Consider the following 22932-nt stretch of genomic DNA (forward strand, 5'->3'; position numbering starts at 1 on the left):
CCCCCCCCCCCCCCCCAAATGGACTTCCCATCAAATTACCGAACTTCAGCTGCCATCCTCCCTTCCACAATGACCTCCATCTTTTCCGATTCAACATAGTCCTGTAAAACCACATCAGTCAACCCCAAACCTCCTTGCAAAACCTTCTCTCCATCAGTAAATCTCTGCTGCTATTCAATCCCAAATTCTTGGATTCCCTAACACACATTGAAACTCTTGCCCTCCAGGACCTTGACCAACATGCAGATTGCCATGTCATAAAACTCTCCACCCTGCTCACTTCCTACTCCCGCCTTGGATTACAACTGTCCACCACCTCTACAACAACCTCCAAACCTCCACCATATCCCCTCATAGCTGACAAACGGTGTCTCACAGACCTGCTACATTTACCCCACCTTCCAAAACCCCCTCCCACCACCCATACAGAATCCAGAACCTAAACAGACCCGAAACACAGTAGCAAACCATTACCCCAAGAGCCTTAGACCTGTGGAAATATCAGTCCTATCCAAAGGCTTCACCTTTCGCCCCACTATCAAATTCAATCATGCAGTACTTAAAGATCTTCTCTCATCCGGTCCCTACAGGGAAACGCTTTTTTGCAACCAATCATAACAATCAGACTCAAACAAAGACCAATGTTGAACCGTGTCTGACTCAGTTCACTCCTCAGTTTAACCTTGCTTCACCCCCACTACCCCCAAATCACACCTGTTAGCTTTTCAGAATTTCTTACCCTCGATCCTTGCCTCACCATCATTTCCCAAATCCCTCAACATGCACACTAACCTTACATCCACAGAAAGAACCACAATCCAGCACCTAAAAGCTAGTCCTGACCTTGTAATCCTACCTACTGCCAAAGGATTCACAGCCATTATTTTGAACTGCAAGGATTACCTGGCAAATGGATTCTGCCAGTTGTCACATTCATCCACTTATAAACCCTGGTATAGTGACCCTGTTCCAGAAATCCAGCAGGATCTCCAGTCTCTCCTTAAATCCTTAGGCCCACCCCAGAACCTCCTCCCAGAGTCCACCTGTCTCCTCACCCCTACCACTGTCCACAGTCCTACCAACCACCCAGGATTGCCCCATTGTGGCCAGTTACTTTGCCCCCACTTAGAGAATCTCTGCTCTTGTAGACCAACATCTTCAGCCAATTACCTGCAACCTACTCTCCTACAGAAAAGATACCAACTATTTCCTCCACCAACACTCCACAGTTCCTGTTCCTTTGCCTTATGGTGGACTGCTCGTCACTTTTAATGTCACCTCCCGTTACACTAACATCCCTAATGCCCATGACCATATTGCAATTGAACACTATCTTTCCCAGTGCCTGATGGATTCCAAACCAACACCCCCCTTCCTAGTTAGAATGACCAACTATATCCTCACCCACAATTACTTCTCCTTTGAAGGCATTACCTACAAAACAATTTGGAGAATGGCTATGGGCACCCACATGGCACCACGCTTTGCCGACCTATTCACCTGGTTCAGATTCATTGATGACATCTTTGTAATCTGGATTGAGGGTGAGAACACCCTATCCACATTTCTCCAGAACCTCAACACCTTCTCCCCCATTCACTTCACCTGGTTCTACTCAACCCAACAAACCACTTTTATAGATGTTGACTTCCACCTCAAAGATGGCTACAGCAGTACTTCTGTCCATATCAAACCTAACCACCAGCTGCTAATGTTTGTGTTACTTTTCACAGAGTTGCCAAGTACGTGCCACTGCAGTCCATGCTGCAGTCATCATGGGCTGCCATTGACAATGCCTGCTGGTATAGCAGCTTTTCTTTGCTGCTCCACTGGATCCACATGCTGCTGCCAGTCGACACTGCCGTCATTGTCACTGCTCCTGCCTGATCATGTTGCAGCCATTGGGTCATACGAATAAAACAAAGAATATGCTTTATACTCAAAATTTTGGTGAACATTGTCATGTTCGCAAGAATAAAGCGAATCAGATAATATGCTTCACCTGAGAATGTTCTCACAGTATGAATAAAATTGTGGGGCAAGCTGCTTAAAACAAAGAACAGAACAGCCTTCAACGCCAGTGGTAGCAGTCGTGTGGGTAAGGTGTGCTTCCTTGTGTGTGTGTGTGTGGGGGGGGGGGTGCACACATGCTTGTTTGCTTTGCACAAGAAGGCTTTGGCCCAAAGCTATAATGTGTAACAGTCTTTTCATTGTGCCTGTCTGCAACTCAGCAGGTCATCTGTATGGTGACATTCCAGCCTGGAGTTTCCACTGTTTGTTCTCCCAAAATAGTCTGCAGGTAGCAAGTAGCTGATTAACACAGTCCCCGCTAAATGAGTAAACGATTAACACTTACGTGTAATCTGTTTCTGGTGTTCATTCACGCAACAACTATCTGCAATCTCTCCATGAAAATATGCATATCGATGTCCACACAAATTCAGTAATGTTGTCTTTTTCTGCAAGACGGTATTTTTTTTTCAGCGATGTATTGTGTAAATATGAAATATGTTCTGTGCCACATACAATCACTATGTTTAGGCGACTTTTTAGGCCTATTATTGATTCTTGAACAGTGTTTTTAAATTTGTGCTTCAACAACTTTACAATTTATCTGATGAATTCTTTCACTGGACTCTTGTTTGTTTGTGAGTGATAATATGGTTTATGCGCTATTTTTCATACAAAGTTAATAAACTGCTCATTGTCTGAAAAATAGAACACTGAGGATAATGAATCAAAAAGTGGAACCAAAATTGTGGTGTTATGTACATTATCCATCCAATACCTTAAGTTTTTCAGCTTTATGACTACAGACTGATGTTTTACCAAAGGAGTGGTGGAGAATAGACTACAGAAATGATTTTGGTCCATTTACAGCTTACACTCAACAATTACATAGAAAGCTCTTAGTACATTTATCTTTCTGTAACAAATGCTGTAAAATTTGTTAAGGAAAAAGGATAACTGTAAATGATACAGGTAATATAACTTCTATTATAAAGACCAACAAAATGAAAAGTTGCATTTTATTAAGGCAGATAGAAAAAAGCACTACATTTTATCCTCTCAAGCAAATTCCTGCAGAGTCTCACATGTACCAGTATCAAATTGTCATTTCTAGCTGGTTTTTGGTTTTGTGTGCTCTTCCCAGTCTGAGTAACCACCTTTGTAGTGTTTTGCCCTGAAACAATGAAGGTCATCTCTTGTAATGTTATCCTCATGAATGTGGACCACTTAAGAAAAACAAATATATATTTTACAAAAGAATCAGTATGGTTATTAAAATCCTTCAAGCAATGAAACAAAACAATGTGTAAGAACAATGCTGTATTATCATAAGCTCTTAAATAAACAATATTTGATTTATTGGTAAAACTGTTGGATTCCACCAGATTAAAGGAAAATACAGTACAACGGAAAGCAGGGATACAATTTGCACGTTCCGAATGGAAGGAAGTGTCAGTCAATATCCTAAATCAGTAGACATACATGCTGGATGACATGACTGGAAAGCAACAATTGAAATTTTTTAAAAGAAATCATTTTTAATATTGCAATTTTGGCCTTAAGGCCATTATTAAGTGGTATACTGCCAAAGGCAGTCAATCTTTATAAATCCTCCGACACATGTTCTTGTCATTACCACATCTGAGCCTTTTTAACAATGTTAACATCTTAAAACAAATATCAGTAAACCTTAAGTGAATAGTGAAACAGGTAATTCTACAGTTAATGCTGAATATGTTGTCTGTTCAAAAGTTCTATATGACTGTAAATGCCAACCATGAGAATTTAAACAACTGAAGTGATCCACAGACAGAACCACTATCTTCAAATGCCCATAAGATTTAAATTTGTGTGCCTGTACATAAAATGCTGTTAATTGTCACATAAGGAAAAGCAATCCCTTTTGAAGACATTATGGCATTGACAGCCATGATAAAACAACAACTCACACATAAACGCAAAAGGAGTTTATATATCTGCTACAATCCACATAAATCACAACATAACTAACTTATACACATTCAGAGGTGAACTAAAAGCATTCCTCACTGTCAATGCAATGTGAAAGCATAATAGATTTGAAAGTAATATAGGTGGTCTGTTCAAAAAATTCTGGAAATTTGTCCACAAAATTTTTCTACGATTACCTTTTACTTATTGTGCATGGTTTCCTTCAAAATACTCTCCTCCACAATCGACACACAGCTCTTGATGCAGTTTCCACTTCCAGAAGCAGTCTTATATGCTTCTTGCTGTATTGTGCAAAGCGCTGTCTGCGAATTTTCTTTTATCGATGCAAATCTTTGTCCTTTCGATGGTGTTTTCAACTTTGGAAATAAAAAAGTCTCTACAAGGGCCAAGTCTGGTGAGTAGAGAGTATGAGGTGGCACAGCGGTTTAATTTTTTTGTGCATTAGTCACCCACCAACAGGGGTGAATGTGTGGGAACATTATTGTGATGCAAGCCCCATGAATTGTCACATTTCATGCTGTTTCCTTCTAACAGGCATCGTGACACATCCTGATAGTACCATCGATTAACAGTTTGTCCCTGTGGCATGAATTCATGATTAACTAATCCTTCAAAGTCAAAGAAAACTATCAGCATGGCTTTGACACTTGACCTAACCTGATGAGCTTTTTTTGGTCTTGGAGAACCTTTCCTGAGCCACTGTGAATACTGAACCTTAGTCTCAACATTATAACTGTAGATACATGTCTGAACACCACTTATGATTCTCTAAAGGAACATCTCATTCTCATTTGCACACCCCAAAAGCTCTTCACAGATTGCAAGGCGCCGTTCTTTCTGGTCGTGACTCATGGGCTGAGGGATGAACTTGGTGGCAACATGATGCATTCCAAGATACTGTGTCAGGATTTTATGGCATGATCCAGCTGAAATGTTACATTCTTCTGCAATCTCTCGGACAGTCAGTTTTCATTGCCAAGCACAATCCGTTGATGTTCCTGAATGAGCATTCATTTTTAACTTTCATCTGGCCTTTCTTAAACCGATGAACCATTCGTAATACCAAGTATGGTTTAAGCATTCATCACCGAAGGCTTTCTGCATTTGGTGAGTCTCTGTAAAGGTTTTTGCGAGTTCCAAGCAAAACTTAATGCAGACACCTTGCTCCTCTAACTCTGCTATCTTGAAATTCACAAACTGTGCGATGTTCTACTCAATGCAGCACTGACAATAACTAGTGGACATACAACAATGAAACTTCCGGAGTTATACATTAAACACAGGTGTTTGCAGGGATGCCAACCGCATTTCGCTCCGACACACCATTGGTAAGAAATTACAAATGTTCTGGGGAATTTTTTAAACAGACCTAGTAAGCACGGGGTGATCAAAAAGTTTCCATTCTAAGGCCACACAGTCCAGAATCAGTATGCCAATCATGCAAAATAACAGTGAACACTGAGGCAATCATCCTATTGACACACCAAGTTGAAAAGGTTCCTTGAATGGATGAGCCTGGCCTCCCAGATTGACCAGTACCTTGTGTTGAACTGTGACCAATACAGAACTTCCCAGAGGTTTTGCCTTAATTGCACACTGTAATTTCCCCAGCATTGCACAGTACCATTCACCAGTCATGGAGACACAAAGTTCCTTGAATGGATGAGCTGGCCTCCCAGACTGACAAGTGGCTTGTGCTGAATTGTGACCAGCATGGAACTTGTTATACCATTCCCCAAAGGTGGTTTTTGACAGACATCCTGCCCCATACACATACTTCATTTTCCCATGGAAGTCTACTGGTGTTTGTACTTCGGCAGGAAGAAAATAATTACAATATGCTGGTCCTGTTTGAGTGCATTTGGTAAAAATGTCACCACAGTTCACAATTCCGCATCCACTTCAGAAAGACATGAATGTTACACTAATCCAGTGCCTACAAGTCAGTGTTTATATACCTGTATCAGAGTAGTGCTAAGTTGCATACAGGCTACAGCAATGCCCTCAATTCCAAACTTTTTGATCACTTCTTATATTGTCAGATGGTTCTTGATGACGATGATGAATGATATTACTATGAGCAGAAGAAATAACAAAATGTAACACTTAATTTAGTAAGATAATCTTTGACTAAGTTCACATCAGTGTAACAAAGATTGGGATCAAATGAGGAATAACTTACAGTACCAAAGGTTTTTATGCATGTTTGCCTGTTAAAAGTGCATGGTCTATCATGGAAAAGCTGAGCACACATGACAAATCTTAGCCACCCCCAAGAGACGTCACACTGATACTGCGTAACATCACCTCTGTTCTTGATAATGGACTCAATTTTGTGATCTCCGCCCAGGGACTGGGTGTTTGTGTTGTCTTCATCATTTCATCATCATTCAGGAAAAGCAGCATAAATGGACTGTGAAAAGATTAGGAATTTGTATGGGCACTGATAACCGTGCAGGTGAGTGCCCCACAAATCCAATATCACCATCATCAATTTTGTGAGAAAACGAGTCTCAGTTATGCCATATCCAGCTGGCTGATTGACGGTTAGATCCAGCAGAGCTACAAAATTGCAGGAATGCTGACTGATATTTCGATCTGCAGTCCCAAATAGTGGTATTTCCATCTGCAGTCCCAAATAGTGATGCACTTTTGTTTGGTTAAGATCAAGAAATTTAGTGGACAGATGATGTGCAATAGGGACTGATTGACAGTAGATCTGGCAGAGCTACAAAATTGAAGGACTGCTGACTGGTATTTCCATCTGCAGTCCCTTATAGTAATGCACTTCTGTGTGGTTAAGAACAAGAGATTTAGTGGACAGATGATGTGCAATAGGATAACTGAGCATTTGTAAAACCAAGAACACACATGCTGTCCTTTCAGTACATCTGTTGTCATCTTTAAAGTCAAGAGATGTAGAAGAAAATGCAACCCTGTGCCACACAGGTCCATGTTTACAGTAAGCTGAATGAATGGGCACAAGTCATGGTGCTGGGGGAAAATAAAAATCAAAACATCACACAACCATCTTCTGCCTGACCTACACCCTCCAGACACTGCAGGTTAAAGATCTCATTGGGCTTTTGATGAACTTGGTGTTGTGCATAATTTGAAAAACGGCAAAAATCGTGACTCATCAGACCGTACAACATGGTTCTAGTCAGCTACTGTTCAATTTCTGCGTTGCTTCGTCCATGAAGACATTCAGATTTGTGTGCCGCTGTAAGTTATGGCATCTTGCAAAGCACCTGACTCCAAGTGTCTACTGAATGCATTTGACCTCACAGTGTTTACTTGGAAACTGGTTGAGCTGGATGTCCACTGACTGACAGCAGCGATTCCTGCCTGGTTTGAAGCTGTCTGTCATTAACAAGATGTGACACTTGCCTCCAATACTTGTCAGTTCCCAATGTGTCAGGGTCCCAGCAAAAGACCACCTCCTTACCAAGGTTTCGGAGCTGTGTAAGAACTCATGGACAAGCTGATCAACTGCTCTATCAGATACATTTGGTGGATCGCTTATAGCACATTGAGTGAGTCAGAACAAACAGGAAACCTTGTACTATTATGCCTGTGAATACACCCCAGTGCCATCAAAATGCCATGTAACTCCCCATAATTTGTAAATTGTTCAGAATATGCACTTTGAAAACTCTACCATGAAAAGCAACTGCACAACCAAGAGCATTCTCTTGCTGGGATCCACTCTTATAAACAAATAAAAAATGATAAAACTACAATACATACTTAAAAATTGAAGAAAACAGAGTTTTACAAACATAAAGAGCACAAGTTTTCTTTTACTGCATAAAGCTTAAACAGAGTTTTACAAACATAATCTGGATTAAAAGTTTTCTTGTACTGCGTAAAGCTCAAAATTGCTTTGGGCTTCTGGAGACACGAAGGCAATTTGTTTCATCCCTGACTGCATTCAGAGGTCTGACATTTTCAGATCACTGAGACAGTCAGTAGCACATACCCTAATTGCTTGATCATGGGGGGCAGATTCCTGAACAGCCATTTAAAGTTATGGTGTACTGCCAGTGACTGAGGCAATGCTGAAATGTACAGGATCAGCCAAGCCAGAGTGGTGGTTTACCAGTCTCTCCAGTTCATATCCGTATGCCCTCATAGTGGACAGCATCTAATGTCTTGAGACAGTAAATAGGGTCTGATCTCAAAAGTACACTGCCATAATGGAACCACAATCTGATAAATGCCCTATAAAACTGCAGGTTGTGGAACATGTCAGCTTCTCACACCTTTCTGCTGAGGCAATTCAAAATATTCAATGATTTGAAGCCCTTTGTTCACAGATCTCTCAGGTGTGGAGGCCATGTTGATTTCAAGTCAGACAGTAGGCCCTAACTGTGCACGGTGCCTTTAAATTTTAAATGTAAAATATTGTCCCCCCCCTCCCTTGTGAGCTCTGGCTGGTTACACCTTCAACAAGCAGTGTTAAAACTGACACATGTAGTCTTCTCTGGTGAGAACATAAAACTAGTTTTACTGGCCCAAGCTTCCAGCTTTTCATGATTGTCAGCTGTAGTTACTTCATTGTCACTGTAAGATTGGAGGAAAAGTAGATTGCAAAGTCATCCACAGACAAAGAGCATTTAACAAGGCTCTTGACTGTGGAAGTGATGCTATTGACAGTGATTTGCAAACAGTGTAACACTGAGTACACTACCTCGGGGGCATCCCTTTCTCCTGCACATAGCAATCAGATAAGGTATCACCAATGCAATATCGAGAGCACTGGTTCTGGAGGAAGGTTTGGATAAGAAATGGAAAACGTCCATATAATGCCCACTCATGAAGTTGGTGAAGGGTTTTGTACCTCCATGTAGTGGTGTGTGCTTTTTCAACATCAAAAAACACACCAACCAAATGCTTTCATCATAAGAAGGACTCTTGTATTGCTGCCTCCTGTAGAATTAAGTCGTCAAGGGCAGAAAAATATGAAAAGTAGAGCCTGAAACTGCACTGGGAGCCATTAGGTGACCTCAGGATTCAATGAGCCAGACGAGGAAGCAACAGACCAGGCACTCAAGAGTCTTATCCATACATTCCAGTAACTATTAGGGTTGTTACAATCCTTGCCTTGCATCCAGAATGGAATTAATATTGCCTCCTTCCAAGCAATTGCCTTCTTCCAAGTGATGGGGTTATGTCCATCAAACAGGATCTGATTGAAACAAGACAGGAGCTTGCTGTTGTCTACGGGGCACATATGAAGGAGCATGGCATACCATATTTTACGGACGACAGGATGTTAAGGACTATATAAGCCACCTTAATTTTTAAGCAATTAAAAAAAGAAAAAAAGCATTTTACCATTTTTTATTAGACTGCAAAGCTGGCTAAAAAAAATTCTTAGTTTATAAAACCGAACTGACCTTTAAATACCCTGAAAATTGTCATCTTCTAGTTTTGGTCATTTTTGCATTCAGTCCTCTATTTGCACTTTAAGTCTTCCTAATTTTTTTTCAGTTTTTCTTTACTTTCTGTTGGTGGAGGGTCAAAATAGGACTCAGATACTTTGTTTCCATGTTCTTCTGGATACGCTATTACTTTCAATTTGCAGCTCCCACCATATGAATACCTTTTATTTTTATCCATTACGAAACTTGCCACTAACAAAGTACACACAACCTGCAGGTTTTTAAGGCCAAGTAGAACGAAGCCAAGAAAATCTTCAAGAAAGATCTTTCAAATCTAAGAAAACAGATATACAGCAGTGAAATAGCTCAATCAGACAATATAGCCAAGACCTCATGGAGAATTGTAAATCAATTTCGCAAAGCCACACCCAAGCCAGAAACTGAAATTGTAAGTATAAGACATGAAGGGAACACAATTAAAGATCCTAATAAAGTCTGCAATGTTTTCAATAAATACTTTATATCTGCAGCTGTTAGTCCTAGTTAATAACACAACTGTGAGTAGTGAGGTAAAGCTCTGCCCCTTTGAAGAGCCACCTTTTGAATTCAAACAAGTAAGTGAAAAAAAAAATAGGCAAGATAATAAATAACCTAAAGAATAAGTTCTCATCTCGATGGGATGGTTTGAGTAGTATCGTGATTAAAAAATGTAATAAGGAATTAGTTAAAATAATCACCCACCTGGTAAACTGCAGTATTAGAGAACATACATTTCCAAATGTATTGAAATGTAGCACAGTTAAACCAGTGCGTAAAAAAGGATCCAAGGAAGAGGTTTCAAATTTCAGGCCCATATCATTAATACCTGTCTTCAGCAAAGTATTTGAAGTTGTGCTGCTGACACAACTTAGTGACTATTTCTTGAAAAATAAGTTCCTAACAGAGACACAACATGGATTCCGAAAAGATCATAGTACTATCACAGCAATTACGGAATTTCTTCACAAAACGTATGGTGCCCTTGATCAAGGAATACAAACAGTGGCATATTTCTAGACCTTACTAAAGCCTTTGACTCGGTAAATCATGAGTTACTTTTAAGTAAACTTGAGTCATACAATGTAAATGCTGCATCCATGCAATTGCTGGCTACATATTTATTTAACCGCAAGCAGTGTACAAAGCTGACTTACAAAATCAATAATCAGATCATTAATTTCCAGTCCAAATATGAAACAGTCACACAAGGTGTACCCCAGGGCTCAATTTTGGGCCCTTTCCTTTTCCTAGTGTACATAAATGATATAGAGCAACCTTTCAACTCCCAATTGGTAACCTATGCAGACGATACCTCACTGTTATTTCTTGGTAAACAAAATGATGAGTTAACGTTGGTAGCAACTGAGGGACTACGTCAAATAACTACTTATTTCCAAGATCAAGGTTTGAAAGTTAATATCAGTAAATCTCAGTTATTGCCATTTAAACCTACAAACTCACACCAAACCTCTATCAGTAACATAAGTGGAACTGAAGTAGTGGACACAGAAGGCTGCAGATTTCTAGGAAATAAAGACTGCTACTACAGACAAAAAACACAATTAAAAACAACGGACCATAGTCCATGCATTAGTGGTCAAATATGGTACAACAGATTACCGAGTTCTATAAGGTGCCACAAAGGGAACTTATTCAAAGTGAAACTGAAATATTTCTTGATTGACAAGTGTTTATATTCTTTAAGTGAATATTAATATTAAACTAAAATAAATTATTATATATATATACACTCCTGGAAATTGAAATAAGAACACCGTGAATTCATTGTCCCAGGAAGGGGAAACTTTATTGACACATTCCTGGGGTCAGATACATCACATGATCACACTGACAGAACCACAGGCACATAGACACAGGCAACAGAGCATGCACAATGTCGGCACTAGTACAGTGTATATCCACCTTTCGCAGCAATGCAGGCTGCTATTCTCCCATGGAGACGATCGTAGAGATGCTGGATGTAGTCCTGTGGAACAGCTTGCCATGCCATTTCCACCTGGCGCCTCAGTTGGACCAGCGTTCGTGCTGGACGTGAGGACCGCGTGAGATGACGCTTCATCCAGTCCCAAACATGCTCAATGGGGGACAGATCCGGAGACCTTGCTGGCCAGGGTAGTTGACTTACACCTTCTAGAGCACGTTGGGTGGCACGGGATACATGCGGACGTGCATTGTCCTGTTGGAACAGCAAGTTCCCTTGCCGGTCTAGGAATGGTAGAACGATTGGTTCGATGACGGTTTGGATGTACCGTGCACTATTCAGTGTCCCCTCGACGATCACCAGTGGTGTACGGCCAGTGTAGGAGATCGCTCCCCACACCATGATGCCGGGTGTTGGCCCTGTGTGCCTCGGTCGTATGCAGTCCTGATTGTGGCGCTCACCTGCACGGCGCCAAACACGCATACGACCATCATTGGCACCAAGGCAGAAGCGACTCTCATCGCTGAAGACGACACGTCTCCATTCGTCCCTCCATTCACGCCTGTCGCGACACCACTGGAGGCGGGCTGCACGATGTTGGGGCGTGAGCGGAAGACGGCTTAACGGTGTGCGGGACCGTAGCCCAGCTTCATGGAGACGGTTGCGAATGGTCCTCGCCGATACCCCAGGAGCAACAGTGTCCCTAATTTGCTGGGAAGTGGCGGTGCGGTCCCCTACGGCACTGCGTAGGATCCTACGGTCTTGGCGTGCATCCGTGCGTCGCTGCGGTCCGGTCCCAGGTTGACGGGCACGTGCACCTTCCGCCGACCACTGGCGACAACATCGATGTACTGTGGAGACCTCACGCCCCACGTGTTGAGCAATTCGGCGGTACGTCCACCCGGCCTTCCGCATGCCCACTATACGCCCTCGCTCAAAGTCCGTCAACTGCACATACGGTTCACGTCCACGCTGTCGCGGCATGCTACCAGTGTTAAAGACTGCGATGGAGCTCCGTATGCCACGGCAAACTGGCTGACACTGACGGCGGTGGTGCACAAATGCTGCGCAGCTAGCGCCATTCGACGGCCAACACCGCGGTTCCTGGTGTGTCCGCTGTGCCGTGTGTGTGATCATTGCTTGTACAGCCCTCTCGCAGTGTCCGGAGCAAGTATGGTGGGTCTGACACACCGGTGTCAATGTGTTATATATATATATATATATATATATATACACACACACACACTAAATTGGTGATCCCTTGATGCCTCAGAACATGTCCTACCATCCGATCCCTTCTTCTGGTCAAGTTGTGCCACAAACTTCTCTTCTCCCCAATCCTATTCAATACTTCCTCATTAGTTATGTGATCTACCCATCTAATCTTCAGCATTCTTCTGTAGCACCACATTTCGAAAGCTTCTATTCTCTTCTTGTCCAAACTATTTATCGTCCATGTTTCACTTCCATACATGGCTACACTCCATACGAATACTTTCAGAAATGACTTCCTGACACTTAAATCAATACTGGATGTTAACAAATTTCTCTTCTTCAGAAACGCTTTCCTTGCCATTGCCAGCCTACATTTTATATCCTCTCTACTTCGACCATCATCAGTTATTTTGCTCCCCAAATAGCAAAACTCCTTTAGTACTTTAAGTGCCTCATTTCCTAATCTAATTCCCTCAGCATCACCCGACTTAATTAGACTACATTCCATTATCCTTGTTTTGCTTTTGTTGATGTTCATCTTATATCCTCCTTTCAAGACACTGTCCATTCCATTCAACTGCTCTTCCAAGTCCTTTGGTGTCTCTGACAGAATTACAATGCCATCGGCGAAACTCAAAGTTTTTATTTCTTGTCCATGAATTTTAATACCTACTCCGAATACTACTATATATATATAGTTGTGTAAAATCTGAATATTTGTAATAGGTACGATGTAACACCCAATATTGTGCCTTATTAGGTACAATGGTACATTTGTATCATGTATATGTAATCACTTTTGAAGGCCAGACATACCAACAATTAAAGGGAACAGCCATGGGTACCAGGATGGCCCCCTCGTACGCCAACCTATTTATGGGTCGCTTAGAGGAAGCCTTCTTGGCTACCCAGGCCTGCCAACCCAAAGTTTGGTACAGATTTATTGATGACACCTTCATGATCTGGACTCACAGTGAAGAAGAACTCCAGAATTTCCTCTCCAACCTCAACTCCTTTGGTTCCATCAGATTCACCTGGTCCTACTCCAAATCCCATGCCACTTTCCTTGATGTTGGCCTCCATCTGTCCAATGGCCAGCTTCACACGTCCGTCCACATCAAACCCACCAACAAGCAACAGTACCTCCATTATGACAGCTGCCACCCATTCCACATCAAACGGTCCCTTCCCTACAGCCTAGGTCTTCGTGGCAAACGAATCTGCTCCAGTCCGGAATCCCTGAACCATTACACCAACAACCTGAAAACGGCTTTCGCATCCCGCAACTACCCTCCCGACCTGGTACAGGAGCAAATAACCAGAGCCACTTCCTCATCCCCTCAAACCCAGAACCTCCCACAGAAGAACCCCAAAAGTGCCCCACTTGTGACAGGATACTTTCCGGGACTGGATCAGACTCTGAATGTGGCTCTCCAGCAGGGATACGACTTCCTCAAATCCTGCCCTGAAATGAGATCCATCCTTCATGAAATCCTCCCCACTCCGCCAAGAGTGTCTTTCCGCCGTCCACCTAACCTTCGTAACCTCTTAGTTCATCCCTATGAAATCCCCAAACTACCTTCCCTACCCTCTGGCTCCTACCCTTGTGACCGCCCCCGGTGTGAAACCTGTCCCATGCACCCTCCCACCACCACCTACTCCAGTCCTGTAACCCGGAAGATGTACACGATCAAAGGCAGAGCCACGTGTGAAAGCACCCACGTGCTTTACCAACTGACCTGCCTACACTGTGAAGCTTTCTATGTGGGAATGACCAGCAACAAACTGTCCATTCGCATGAATGGACACAGGCAGACAGTGTTTGTTGGTAATGAGGATCACCCTGTGGCTAAAAATGTCTTGGTGCACGGCCAGCACATCTTGGCACAGTGTCACACCGTCCGGGTTATCTGGATACTTCCCACTAACACCAACCTGTCAGAACTCCGGAGACGGGAACTTGCCCTTCAGTATAACCTCTCTTCTCGTTATCCGCCAGGCCTCAACCTCCGCTAATTTCAAGTTGCCGCCGTTCATACCTCACCTGTCTTTCAACAACATCTTTGCCTCTGTACTTCCGCCTCGACAGACATCTCTGCCCAAACTCTTTGCCTTTACAAATGTCTGCTTGTGTCTGTGTATGTGCGGATAGATATGTGTGTGTGTGCGCGCGAGTGTATACCTATCCTTTTTTCCCCCTAAGGTAAGTCTTTCCGCTCCCGGGATTGGAATGACTCCTTACCCTCTCCCTTAAAACCCACATCCTTTTGTCTTTCCCTCTCCTTCCCTCTTTCCTGACGAAGCAACCATTGGTTGTGAAAGCTTGAATTTTGTGTGTATGTATGTTTTGTTTGTGTATCTATCGACCTGCCAGCGCTTTCGTATGGTAAGTCACATCATCTTTGTTTTTAAATATATTAATCACATATGTATATATGACTGTACTAAACTTGTAAAAAAATGCTATGACGTTTGCAAAAGACACCAGTTGGTGTCTCCATGCAAAAAATACAATAAATAAATAAAGTTCTGGTTGAAAATTACAATTTATTTAGGAACAAAGGAGATGACTCACCGAAAGGCAGAAGTGCTGTATCCTCAAAAGGTACAGAGATTGGCTAGATTTTGGAATACATTTCCTTTTTGAAGCTAGTAGGAAAAACATGCACAAACACAGACACACACTCACTCACGTGCTCATGCATGTCCCCCTACATTGTGCTCAGTCAACTGCCAGCACTTTCCTGGCCCATGGTGATTGTACCGGGGCGAGGTGGGGGTGTAGGGTGGAGTGGGATGAGGGATGGAGATAGGCGGGAGGCAGGGAGGAGGGTGGGAGTGGGGGGGGCACTAGCAGCTCTTCGAAGAGTGGGAGCTGTCTGTGAGCTACCTAGGCATACAGGTAGAGGGGGGAGAGGGCAGATGGCTGGGCACAGGATTTCATAGACGGGCGTGAGATGAGAGTACACAACTAGCTAATGTGGGGCACAATTTGGGTGGGGATACTGGGGCAAGGGATGGTGCGCGTGCACACACACACACACACACACACACACACACACACACACACACTGTAGTGTGGGAGGTGGGGGCAATGAGTTATCTTAGGATTAGGCACGCACGCACACACACACACACACACACACACACACACACACACACACACACTGTAGTGTAGGAGGTGGGGGCAATGAGTTATCTTAGGATGTGCTGTAAGGATAGTTCCCATCTGGCAACTCAAAAAAGCTAGTGGTGATGGGGAGGGTCCAAATGGCGCAGGTTGTGAAGCATTTAAATCTTACAGCACACCCTTCACTCCTGTAACCTTCCTGGTCTAAACCTAAGTAGCTCATTGCCTCCCCCCCTCCCCCCGCAGTAGCGTGTGTGTGTGTATGGGCGTGGGCGCGCGCGCATGCATGTTTTTCCTACAAGCTTGAAAAAGGAAGTATATCCTGAAACCTAGCCAATCTCTGTACCTTTTGTTTTTGTATCTATCAACAATGCAGCCCTTCTGCCTTTTGGTGAGACATCTCCTTGATTCCTAAATACTTCATAAGTACTAACAAAAATATTGTACTGTTACCAATAACACAAATCACTTTGAATTCAAGTTCACTGGCACCACAGACAGCAATGACACATTACAAGCTAAACAGTGTTCTCGGTCTGTGGTGGCGAGGCGGGAGGGAGACAGTGTTAGCAAACTTGTGAATCTCCACAACTCATGCTCAACACATTGGTGCACTGCTAATTCCAGTTGAATCCAGTGCAGCCAATAGGGATGGGTTTCTCATGGCATTGAATATATAGCCATTTTTAAGATAGGCGGGAATTTTAAACCAAACGCTGGACATTTTTATATTAATTACGAGTATAAGATGCACCTGAATTTTGGAGATAATTATTTGAAGAAAAAAAGTGTGTCTTATGTCTGTAAAATATGGTAATGAACTTGATCCTGTACTGGAACACTGTCTCTGGTGTGGACACAGCTGATTCCAATTCCCACATGGTGAATAGCATATGGTAGAGCTCCTCATTTCATGAGACGAAATGGAGCCCTCTCATCTCAACAGGAGTCTGTCTGGATGACACCATGACAGTAAGAAAGTGTTCAGCTAAAACCTGAGCCATGTTTGTAGATGCGTCCACCATGACCCCATTTTTGAACAAGGCCATAAGGGGAGATGTACCACCCTTGCCTGAAATCCACCTTATTGAGTCCCAAACTTGTGCAGTGGAAGTAGACCAGTTAATGGAAGTCCTTCCAGGAGTTCCTCTTCCATTTGCTTATCACTCACCTCTCTTGAGATGTCACACTTCTGAAGGCACAAAGATTTTCTGTAGGTGGATGGTGTCTGAATTTTGGCAAAGTTGTGCACCTGGCTCTGATTGCCGAGTGACATTCGTCATTCCACCAAGGGACAGGCTGTAGTCTGAGATAGTTGCTAGACTGGGGAATGGAATCTGTGGCAGCTCATTGGCTCACACATGTGACAATCCACCATCTCCTGGGCACAATCCTGTTATTCAAAGATGGCCTCCTGACAGTATCACAACCAATTTGTCCTTTGAGCCATTCATCCTCGTGGTCTCCTGTTGATCACCATTTGAGTCAGCCAATGAATCTACACCAGAAAGTAGTCAATGAATGCAAATCTGTGACCACTTATCACCGAACTGAGCCTAAAATAGCTGAGGAGCAAAAACCGAAGGTCAATGGCTGAAGATGACCCTGTAGCTGTAGAGAAATGTGTCACCTGACCAGAGCTCAAAAGGCAGAGATTCTCTGAGTGGAAGAGGTGCTTGATAATTCGACCCCTGGAGCAAGTGGCAACCACATCCAACAGCACATTGTGTGCATGGAAGTCACCCACAAGATGGAATGAGTGTGGGGGAGTGCCCAGATGAGGTCTGTCGGTGCATCTGCATCCAACAGATCATGAGGAGAAAGATATAAAGAACACACTGTGATTTCAACTGGTGAGAAAACTTCCACTGCAACTATTTGTATGGCCATGGTAAGAGGGAAAGAGAGTAGTGGTACCTGTCAGGAATGAAAACAGTCACTCCAGCCTTAATCCTGTCTCCAGTAACATTTTATGGGTGGTAGCCCCAAAATGCGGGTGTGTTGGTTACTTTAAAATTAGTTTCTTGCAACCAGATGTAGAACTGTCTTTCCTGGACTGGAAGCTGTAGTTCTTCCGAATGGGTTCAGTATCCATTTAAGTTTCAGAGCAATAGGAAAGTCCCTGTGGCAACCACTGATTAGCGATGGTTGTCCTTATCCTTCTTACTGGGGGGGGGGGGGGGGGGGGGGGGGGGGGGGCTCTGAGCACTATGGGACTCAACTGCTGTGGTCATAAGTCCCCTAGAACTTAGAACTACTTAAACCTAACTAACCTAAGGACATCACACACATCCATGCCCGAGGCAGGATTCGAACCTGCGACCGTCGCGGTCGTGCGGTTCCAGACTGTAGCGCCTTTAACCGCTCGGCCACTTCGGCCGGCCTTATCCTTCTTCCTCAGTGGTAATTTACCTCAGAAGTCATGGGACACAACAGATGGTGCCCAGCTCTCTGGTTCCCCATCTGGATACCAAGTGTTCTCAACAGAAAAATCACCACCAGAAAGGGAGTTTGCTGGTTTTGCTGGTACTTTTTTCAGTTTCAAATGACTTTTTGTGTGATGTTTTTCCTTATTTACAGGAGGAGTTGGTTGTGTGGGTAGTGAGGACATCTCCATTATATTGCAGCAGGTAACCCTGCCTTTACAGAAGTTAAGAGTGTTATGAAACTCAACCTCAACAGGATATTCACCTAAGGCCCTGCATCTTGGAACTTAGATACTTGGTTTGATGTGGCAGTTTCAATGAGAAGCATTCCATTAAAATGTCATTTAACTCTTTTTAAGGACCCAGCAATATCACCTTTTGAATATACAAAGAGGAGACTTCCTCAAGACTCCCTCTGCCCTCTAGATTGCAATGAATGTGTTACTGCAGACTAGTACCCTGTTACTATAATCCCAGGACTACTTCTTGGATGGACTGACCAAGTGAGCTCTCTTTGTTGGGTGTAGGTACTACCTAACAGCACATCCATCCTGTCATGAATAGGCGTGAATTGAGGTCACTCCATAGGTATCCCAAGAGCTGCTAGTCATAGCCCCACCCACTAGAGACTATTTCACCTTAACAGCCAATCATCACACAGAGATTATATATAAAACAAAGATGAGGTGACTTACCGAACGAAAGGGCTGGCAGGTCGATAGACACACAAACATACACACAAAATTCAAGCTTTCGCAACAAACTGTTGCCTCATCAGGAAAGAGGGAAGGAGAGGGAAAGACGAAAGGAAGTGGGTTTTAAGGGAGAGGGTAAAGAGTCATTCCAATCACGGGAGCGGAAAGACTTACCTTAGGGGGAAAAAAGGACAGGTATACATTCGCGCACACACACACACACATATCCATCCACACATACAAACACAAGCAGACATATTTCTGCAATAAAAAGCTATTATAGGTGTGATTGGCAAAATGTTGACAGACTGGGCTTCAGTTCAAGAAATGATCCCCCGCCGCCCCCCCCCCCCCTCTTCCACACTGGAATGTCAATTTATAATTTCTGGAATATACTTGAAATACTTATATTTGTAATGTTTGTTCGTATATTCTGGAAGATTTGAAGTTTGTATAAATACCAGCACTTTCACGAAGAGAGGCCTCCGCAGTGGAATTGCTTTTTGAGACCATCTATATGGTGATGTAGGTTAATGTCCCAGGTATTACACCCTGCAATCATTCACCCTGGTAGGCCATAATTTGCAGCTAACTGACAAAAAAAAAAAAAAAAAAAAAAAAAAAATTGGAATTTTCTGTGGTGCTCTATTGCTTTAAAATAGTAGTATTTTACAAACTGGTTGTGTAGCGTAATGGTTATAATACTAGCCTCATATGCAGAAGATTGTAGGTTCAAATCTGGCTATGTACTTTGAAGTCTTCTATTTTTAAATCTTTACTGAAATAAATTTGATAATTATTTTTGTTCAGTTAACTGGTATAAATGCATTTTTTTTTATTTCTGCCCCTTGTAATGTTTTTTTTTAAAATGTCCTGTCAACTTTTTCAATTGCTTTCAGTTTCAATTCACGTCTTTTGTTTTCCAGTTTGAATCTTTGTGCAAGTAAAGTTAATTATTTAAATATTTTTATTTATCTATCTTAAAATGCCAATCTATTGATTAAAAAGCAAAGGACAAAATAATCCATTTGTATGTGCAGTGGTGTCACAACAGTAATTTTCTTTGCAAGATGTACAACGGTAAGCCAATTATTATCCACAATTTTGTTATATTTTGTCTTTTCACGTTGATGATGCATGGTTTGTTTGTTTGTTGTTATATCTTTGCAATTTTCAAGCTGCTAGGTTAGTTTTGTTATCACTGCCGTGCTGTTAATCATGGCTGCTGCGGCGTCTATTTGCACCAAAGAAGAGCAACATTCAGTGATCCATTTTTTGTGATCAAAAGGCGTATCAGGGGCCGAAATTCATCGAAGACTTTCAGTACAGTACGGGAACAGTGTTTTGCTACAACAGTGTGTAAGAATTGATTGAAGAATTCCGAAATGGTCACACAAGTGTTACGCATGCTGAAGGAGCCGGATGACCGTTTACTGCCACAGATGAAGAAACTATTGAGCGTTCATGTGAAATGATTCTCTTAGACAGCTGGTTAACTATTGACAAAGTGGCACATTGTCTGCAAATTAGTCATGGTTCTATGTATGAAATCACCCACAACAGACTTGGATTTCATAAAGTTTGTGCGAGATGGGCCCCAAAAAAACCCACATAGTTGCATAAACAAATTTGGACATATGCAAAAACCATTTGGATCACTATGGTAATGAAGGGGGCACTTTCTTAGACAGGATCATTACTGGTGACGAAACATGGATCCATCATTACGAGCCGGAGAGTAAACAGTAGAGTATGGAATGGAAACACCCAAATTCACCATGCAAGTAAAAGTTCAAGAACCAGTCGTCCACAGGAAAACTGATGCTTACAGTTTTTTGGGACGCACATATGTTGAGTACTGGAACATTATGGGGAAAGGGGCACAATAGTAAACAATGTACGTTACAGTGAGATGCTTACTGCCAGGCTAAAGCCTGCAATTCAAAGCAAATGCCGAGGATTGCCGTCAAAAGGTGTTGTGTTGTTGTACAATAATGCCCATCCACATACTGCTGCCCACACTGCTTGAAACGCTCCAGAAACTCAAATTTGAAGTACTGGATCATCCTTCATGTATCGGGCATGGTTGTATGTGATGTCCTTAGGTTAGTTAGGTTTAAGTAGTTCTAAGTTCTAGGGGACTGATGACCTCAGATGTTAAGTCCCATAGTGCTCAGAGCCAGCCACTCCATGTAGTCCCCCGATCTTGCTCCTTCTGACTATCACTTGTTTTGTCCACTTAAACAGGCGTGAAGGGTCCGTTGATTTGCCTTGGACGAAGCAGTGAAAGAAGCAGTGCATTCCGCCCCACAGCTCAACTGAGAACCTTCTTTTATGAGGGCACAAGGAAGCTTGTACAACGATGGACCAAGTGTGTTGAAACCAAGGAGAATGTTGAAAAATGATGTTCTTGTAAGTCTCCTATTTGACTACAATAAAATTTTATAACTACTTTGCAGATAATAATTGACTTACCCTTGTACGTTTTCTTGAATGATAGTAATCATAAAAACATTTAAAACATTAACGCTTTTTGAACTATGGAAAAAAATTAAGCTGATTTCAATGCAAAAATGGATTATAAGCACAGAAAAACTCAATCAAAATGAGGAATATATATAACAAATGTAATAACATGAACAAAATAAATGATGATGAAATGGAAGAAATTAAATTGATGTTAAAACATGGCAATCATTAACATCACATGCACAATGATTTCCGCTGGAAAATGAATGACAGGAATTAAAAATGAGAGTAACTGAAAAAGTTAATATGGTGATTAAAATAATGTGACAAAGGAATAGAAATTTAAAAAGTACATTTAAACCAATTAACTGAATAAAAATAATTGTCTAAGTCATTTCAATTAAGATATAAAAATATAAGATGTATAACAAAATAATAAGCAACCAGTACCATAAAAGGAATTTAATTTCTTAACTGGTTCCTTCTTCAGAAGGGTATACCTAATGCGTTATTTGCGAGTGTCAATAATAAGATGCATACAGCAAAATGCCATGGTTCTGGTTCTAAAAAAATACAGCAGCAGTACATAATACAATACTGCATCCATTAATATAGTAAGAGTTCATATATGCTTACATTTATGCATCTACGAGCTCTTATTGTATTAACGGATTCAGTATTGTATTGCTTACATGTAAGCATCTATTAGCTTAGGGCCATGGCATTTTGCTGCATGCTTCTTATTGTAGACAGTCACAAATAATGTGACAGATATAAATTTTGACTATGGGCACTAGGTTCCCAAAACTGATAAAGAAATTAAATTTCTTTTAGATTAGATTATATTAGAGATTAAATTCAGTTTTTGTTCCATAGACCCAAAAAATGACATGATTCTCGTGGGTGTGGAACATGTCAGAAAGTATAACATAAAAACATAAAACATTTGAATATAATACTTACTACCCTGATTCTTTGTCAGGGGAGAGTCAAAATAGGTTAATACAATGCAGTAAACTGGAACTGCTAATATTTACAGAATTAACATGCTGTCAGAATGAAACACAGTTATGCACTATTAATAAATTTATCATACACAAAATAACTAATCTTGACTGTTATGACCAAGTTTTGTCAAAACTAAAATCTAACAGATATTTTTACTTAAGCTTAACAGTATCTGTTAAGATATTCATCTATGGAGTGGAAGGAGTTGCCTATCAAAAAGTCTTTCAAACTCTGTTTAAACTGTGCTTTATCTGAAACCAAGTTTTTAATGGTTGATGGCAATTTATTAAAAATGTGTGTTTCTGAATATTAGACCCCTTTTTGGGCCAAGGTAAGTGATTCAGGTCTTTATGTACATTGTTCTTATTCCTAGAATCACTTACCTTGGTCCAAAAAGAGGTCCAATATTCAGGAACACACATTTTTAATAAACTAAAAACTTGGTTTCAGATAAAGCAACTGGTTGCTTATTATTTCATTATATACAACTACAGTTGCTGAAGATGAATAAAATACTAAATATAAGATGTCAAAGCACCTAACAAGATTAAAACCCACAACCTTTTGCATATCAGGCTAGCACTATAACCATTATGCTATGCAACCAGATTGTAAAATACTACTATTTTAAAACAGTAGA

The 22932-nt window shown here is 41.7% G+C and overlaps 1 protein-coding gene and 1 long non-coding RNA gene across 3 annotated transcripts in view; one reads left to right on the forward strand and one right to left on the reverse strand.

Annotated features, from left to right (window-relative positions):
* LOC124619890 overlaps positions 1-2001 on the forward strand; it is a 64748-nt gene extending 62747 nt beyond the window's left edge. The window contains exon 2 of the long non-coding RNA XR_006980160.1: positions 1734-2001. This is a non-coding gene — a long non-coding RNA (uncharacterized LOC124619890). The remainder of the gene's footprint in view (positions 1-1733) is intronic.
* A 1010-nt stretch (positions 2002-3011) lies between these two features.
* LOC124619869 (thiosulfate:glutathione sulfurtransferase-like) overlaps positions 3012-22932 on the reverse strand; it is a 278370-nt gene continuing 258449 nt past the window's right edge. For both annotated transcript variants that reach the window (XM_047146493.1, XM_047146500.1), the window contains one exon: positions 3012-3184. In XM_047146493.1, the coding sequence (XP_047002449.1) occupies positions 3121-3184 (64 nt within the window). In that variant the 3' untranslated portion in view covers positions 3012-3120. The remainder of the gene's footprint in view (positions 3185-22932) is intronic.

This window comes from Schistocerca americana, chromosome 1 (assembly GCF_021461395.2).
Source record: "Schistocerca americana isolate TAMUIC-IGC-003095 chromosome 1, iqSchAmer2.1, whole genome shotgun sequence".
In the NCBI taxonomy this organism is placed as follows: Eukaryota; Metazoa; Arthropoda; class Insecta; order Orthoptera; family Acrididae; genus Schistocerca; species Schistocerca americana.